At 34.3% G+C, this 6000-nt stretch overlaps 1 protein-coding gene across 1 annotated transcript; it reads right to left on the bottom strand.

The window, feature by feature from the left end:
• Window positions 1-709: 709 nt before the first annotated feature.
• LOC110637620 (uncharacterized) lies at window positions 710-1708 on the bottom strand. Its single transcript, XM_058150483.1, has 2 exons — window positions 1054-1708; window positions 710-957 (listed from the first exon to the last, which is right to left on the bottom strand). Exons 1-2 carry the CDS (start codon window positions 1706-1708, stop codon window positions 710-712), a joined length of 903 nt encoding a protein of 300 aa, XP_058006466.1.
• Between the last annotated feature and the right edge of the window lie 4292 nt (window positions 1709-6000).

The following is a 6000-nucleotide window of genomic DNA, read 5'->3' as shown; positions in this document are numbered from 1 at the left end:
AAAGCTTGGTGTTGAGAAATTGTAAAGGGCTTTTGGTCTCTTGCCTTCAAAAGAGCAAATAGTGAAGAGAAGACTCAAAGAGGGTTCTTTGAGAGAGTGGATGTAGGCTAGTTAAGCCGAACCACTATAAAATCCTTGTGTTTGATCTCTCTATCCTTTACCTTTTACTTTTGTGCAATTTTAAATTTTTCCTCATATACATGATATTGAATGTTGGTTAAATAGATTGAGTTGATAAATTTGTGAACATATTGAGTGACTTGAGAAAATTGGTTGATGAATGCTTTGTTAGATATTGCCATAAACATTGATTGAGAATTGAATTGCAACTTAGGAACACATTGTTGAAGCACATATCATTTTCTTTTTATATAGAGAAGCACATAGTTGAACGAAGCCTCAATTTTTCATTAGGCTATAAGCAAGGGCCGAAAAATTGTTAAAGTCCAATTCACCCCCCTCTTGGACTATTTTGGGACAACAGCTTTCCTTCATGATAAAAAATAACTTTCTTCACCTTTTCAATCATAGAATCCCACAACTCACAAACCAAATGAAGGCATGGTTTGTCTGTGTCACAAACTCTGATCATGTCATAAATGGGCCCAGTAAAAGCAATGATGTAATCAACCTTTTCCCACCAATCCTCATCTACCACTTTATCACAAACAAATCTAGCTTTGCCTTAGTCATCTTCTCGGTATTGTGCTCATTGATCACTCATAACCATTGCTTCTAAAGCACGCCTAATAAGTTTAAATCTTTTAAGCATCACAACAATAGAAGCAAAACGAGTGTCAGCAACTGAAAGCAATTTCAAAGGGCTAAACCGATTATAAATTGCGAGCCTCATGGAATGATTCATTATAAAATTCTTGATTTGCAAAGCATCCCCATGGATTTCAGTGATCCAGTGACACACATCATAAGTTTCTTGATTAGTTTCTAAATTTTTTGCTGCACATATATTCTTCAAAGCAAGATTAAGAGTGTGCACAACACAAGGAGTCTAATAAATATGTGGAAACATTCTCTCAATGATTTCTCCAGCACCTTTATAATTTGAAGCATTATCAGTAATGACTTGTAGCACTTTTTGATGACCAACCTCATCAATTACTTCTTTTAGTAAATTAGCAATAAATTGCTTATCTTTCACTTCACCAGAACAATCTACAGATTTGATAAACATGGGGCCAGACTCAGAAACAACCATAAAATTAATTAAAGGCCTTCTCTGGGGATCACTCCATCCATCACTCACAATACTAACACCCTTTTCTAACCAAGTGCTTTTAATTGGTTCAAGCAACCTCTCTACATTTGCTTTTTCTTGCTGAAGTAATGTGGTTCTCAATTTGTTATAACCAGGTGGCACATAACCACCCAAAACATGATTAGCAGCAAAAAAATAAGAACTCACATAATAAGGATTTCTAGCAAAATTAAAAGGTAGACCCCCAGTGTAGAACATTCTAGCAATCTCTGCATCTAATTGAGCTCTAGTTTGCAAGTCAAAAGCTCTATCAAGAGGAGAATCATTAACTCTTCTTTTCTTTAAAGCTGCTGAAATACTTGGTTTAGTTATATTCAATGAAGGAACATAAGTTATACTAATAAGCAAAGAAACTCGCCTAGATTGTGAATTGGTAATTTTGTTTGTTGCCTCATCCTCCTGTTTCCTCATTTCAGAAATACTATCATTCATTACTTTTTTATACACACCAATCCCTTTTCTAATGATTTTCAATAAATAAGCCCTCACTCTAGTATAAGTCCCTTGCTTTTTTTGTCCATAAAAATTGCATATCCATTTACAATTACCCCCTCCTTCTCCAGTCTTCTCTAGTTTAGTTACATATCTCCACAAAGTATTAAATTCTTCCTCCCTAGTTTTTGAAGAAGTGGCACTAGTGCTATTTGCTTGGGTAAAATTTGAGTTCGAAGAATCCATTCAAATATTGTCCTATCAAAATGACAAAAAGAAAATGCAATTTTATACAATTTATAAATTATTTAAACAAATTATATACTAAAGATTAAAGCACAATGCAAATTATATATTAAAAGATTAAAGAATTAAATAATAAAATTGAATAAATTGACTATAAAAATTATTATGAAAAATTTTGATATATAATATAACGATATATTAAAACAAATTATATTAAACACATTATATATAAATTATTACAAAAATATAAAATATATTAATATAAAATACAAATTTTGAATGTTGGAATTTTTTTTATTTATCATTAATTAGAATTTAAACTTGAAATTTTATAATTTTAAAAATAACTTTAAAAATATATTTACATTTGTCCTTAATTTCCTTCAAAATGTTGATTGTAAAAATATGGCAAATCTTGAAAATTTTTAGTGAATTTGGGAAAAAAAATTTTTATCTTTCTTTTTTTAAAAAAAAATATTTATGACAACTCCTCAAATGTAGTTTGAGAAAAATCTAATTATGGAATATACATTTAGAGAAAAAAATTAATATTAAATATGATTAATTAATGGAATAAAATTGTAATTAATTAATAAAAGTTGCTTAATAAAATTATTTCACAAAGAAATTAGAAAAGGAAAATAATAAATTAATAATAAGGAAAATAATAAATTAAATAATAATAAATTAATAAAACCCCAATATAAACCTAATTATTCACATTCACAATCGGGAAGAAAATAGGAAAGGCCACTTACCTGTTGACTTTCGTTTTCCCTTCGGCTACTGCTGTTTCTTCTTCTTCTTCTTTTTCTTCTGTTGATAAGGATGGAGAGAGCATATCAAAGAGTGAATATGGCAGATTAGAGAGAAAAGAAGAGAAAGGTGTTGCGATCCTTACCTGCGCTGCGAACTGCGACGCTGCCGAATGCCGTTGAAGGTACTCCCTTTCTTTTTCTTTTTCTTCTTCTTCCTTTTCTGTTGGTCAATGTTGTGAAGTGATCAATTTTAATCTACCCTTTTTTTTTTTAATTTTCTTTAAAGAAACGCGTTTTCGTGCCGGAAACGCATTTCCGATTTCCAATATTTTCGAAAATGGCTCGGAAACGTTTCCCAGCTGTATCAGATTGTTTCCTTGTTGGAAACGTTTCCCACACTGGGAACATGACTCCGTGCCGTTTCCGTGCTTCATAGGCTCTCACATTCAGAATTGAGAAAGGATTTATGGGCTGAAGCAATTAATACAGTCTGTTTCTTGGTTAATAGATCTCCATCTATAGCTATTGAATGCAAAACTCCTTTTGAGATCTGGTCCGGTTCACTTGCTGATTACTCTCAGTTGAGAGTATTTGGTTGCCCTGCTTATGCTCATGTGAGAGATGGTAAGCTTGAGCCGAGGGCAAGAAAATGCATATTTCTATGGTATGCATCTGGAGTGAAAGGCTACAGGTTGTGGTACAATGATCCAAAGTCTCCAGGATTAATTATCAGCAGGGATGTGACATTTAATGAGTCTGCTTCATTGGATAGTTAGAGGGAGAAGTCAATAGCAGAATAAGATCACGGTGTCAGAGAACAGGTGGAGTTTGATATTGATACTTCAGTAGTTCAGTCCAGTGATTCAAAGGATGAGGTGCAAGATTCTGATCAACAAGAGGATGCACCTTAGCAACAGCAACAAGAACCATATAGCATTGCAACTGGTAGAGAGAGAAGACAGATTAGACCACCGCAGAGATATGCATATGCAGATCTAGTTGTGTTTGTCTTGTCAGTTGCTGAAACAGTTGATGTGTATAAACTCAGCAATTATAGAGAAGCTATTTCTTGTTCAGATGCAGATCAGTGGGTCGGTGCTATAAGTGAAGAAATTGAATCTCTTTAGAAGAATCAAACTTGGGAGCTTGTAACATTACCTAAGGGACAAAAAATGGTAGGTTACAAATAGGTGTTCAAGAAAAAAGAAGGCACTCCAGGAGTTGAAGCACCTCGATATAAGGCACGGTTGGTAGCAAAAGGCTTTACTCAGAGGGAGGAGATTGACTTTAATGAAGTATTTTCTCCAATTGTGAAGCACAATTCTATCAAATTTTTACTTGCTATAATTGCTCTTCATGATCTAGAGCTTGAGCAACTAGATGTGAAGATAGCATTTTTGCATGGTGAGTTGGAGAAGCAAATTTATATGAATCAGCTTAAGGGATCTGTCATTCCAGGTATGGAAAACCGTATTTGCTTGGTTAAGAAATCTTTATATGGTCTAAAACAGTCTCCTAGGCAGTGGTACAAAAGATTTGATACATTCATGGTTCGTAATGGCTTTAATCATAGTTCATATAACAGTTGTGTGTATCATAAGAAGCTTTCAGATGATTTCTTTATTTATTTGTTGTTGTATGTGGATGACATGCTTATTGTGGCTAAAAGCATGTCACAAATTAACATTATGAAAAAACAGTTGAGTGATGAGTTTGAGATGAAGGATTTCGGTGCTACAAAGAAGATATTGGGAATGGAAATTACTAGGGACAGAAGTGTTGGGAAGCTTTTCTTATCTCAACAGGCCTATGTTGAGAAAGTGCTTAAGCGTTTCAACATGAATAATGCTAAGCCTGTGACTGTTCCATTTGCTGCCCATTTCAAGTTATCTGCAGACATGTTACCAAAAACAGATGAGGAGATGAAGCACATGTCTAGTGTTCCCTATTCAATTGCTATTGATAGCATCACGTATGCTATGGTATGCACCTGACCTAACATTTCATATGCAATTAGTATTGTGAGTAGATACATGGCGTGTCCTGGGAAAGAGCATTGGCAGGCAGTGAAATGGATTTTGAGGTATTTGAAGGGTACTACAAATGTTGGTCTGACATTTGACAGGGCTAAGATGAGTGATTCAGTTGTTGACTATGTGGATTCAGATTTTGCAGGGAACTTAGATAAGAGGAGATCTTTGACAGATTATTTGTTTACTCTTTCTAAAAGTGCTATCAGTTGGAAGGCAACATTAAAGCTATAGTTGCTTTGTCTACCACAGAGGCTGAATATATAGCCTTAGCAGAGGTAGTAAAGAAAGTTTTATGGTTACAAGGTTTGGTGGGTGATTATGGGTTGATATAGAACAAGGCAACAATTTTTTGTGATAGCTAGAGTGCAATACATCTCACAAAAAATCAAATGTACCATGAACGAATTAAGCACATTGATGTCAGATATTACTTTATTCGGGACATTGTATCTCAGGGGACTATAGTTGTGCAGAAAGTCTCTACACATAATAATCCAGCAGATATGATGACCAAGGGAGTCCCAATCAGCAAGTTTAGGCATTGCCTAGACTTGGTTGGTATTTGTAGTGCTCAGCAGTGCCCTTGCGAGGGCATATGGCAAGACAGAATATTTTTGTGGTTATTTTGTTGATGATTGAGAGAATTTAAGCTAAGGGGAAGAATTGTTATTTTTTGTAGATTTGAATTTTTGGATATGTTTTCATGGGCTCGAATTGTGACTCGACCCGAAGTTTTGTGCTGTGACCCGATTTGGATAAAAAGTGAGATCTGCGGTAGTAGTGGAGGGCACGGGCCGATAGACCCGGGCCTGAAGCCCACCATTGATCTTCTTGGGGGTGTGGGGGCAACGCCCCGACGGTATGGACCAGTATAAATATTGTAATATTCTACCCTTTGCGGTAGAGTTATGAGATATTCAGGAAACACTCTGGGTTAGGGTTTGAGAGTTCTCATTGATTGTATTTGCTCTTTTTATCATAGTAGAACCTTTTTCTCTTGTCTTGCTCGTGGAAGTAAATTTTACGGTTGAACAACGTTAAATCCTGTACTATTCTTCTTCTCTTTTCAATACTGTGTGATTGTGCGATTTGTGTATGTGACTTAAATTTGCGTACTTGTTATAATAATGTCAAATGTAATTAACAATTTAAAATGTCTTTTTCATAAGAGCGCTTTAATTTATTTTATATATATATATATATATATATATATATGTAAAATAATGTAACAAATAAAAATAAAAAATTGAAAGTG

This window comes from Hevea brasiliensis, chromosome 7 (assembly GCF_030052815.1).
Source record: "Hevea brasiliensis isolate MT/VB/25A 57/8 chromosome 7, ASM3005281v1, whole genome shotgun sequence".
Lineage (NCBI taxonomy): Eukaryota > Viridiplantae > Streptophyta > Magnoliopsida > Malpighiales > Euphorbiaceae > Hevea > Hevea brasiliensis.
This window is presented reverse-complemented; position numbering and strand designations above follow the sequence as displayed.

Coding starts and splice junctions, on each gene's coding strand:
- LOC110637620 (XM_058150483.1), bottom strand. CDS start 1,708: ATGAATGATAGTATTTCTGAAATGAGGAAACAGGAGGATGAGGCAACA. Junction 958..1,053: donor TAATGCTTCAAATTATAAAG/GTGCTGGAGAAA, acceptor ATATATGTGCAG/CAAAAAATTTAGAAACTAAT.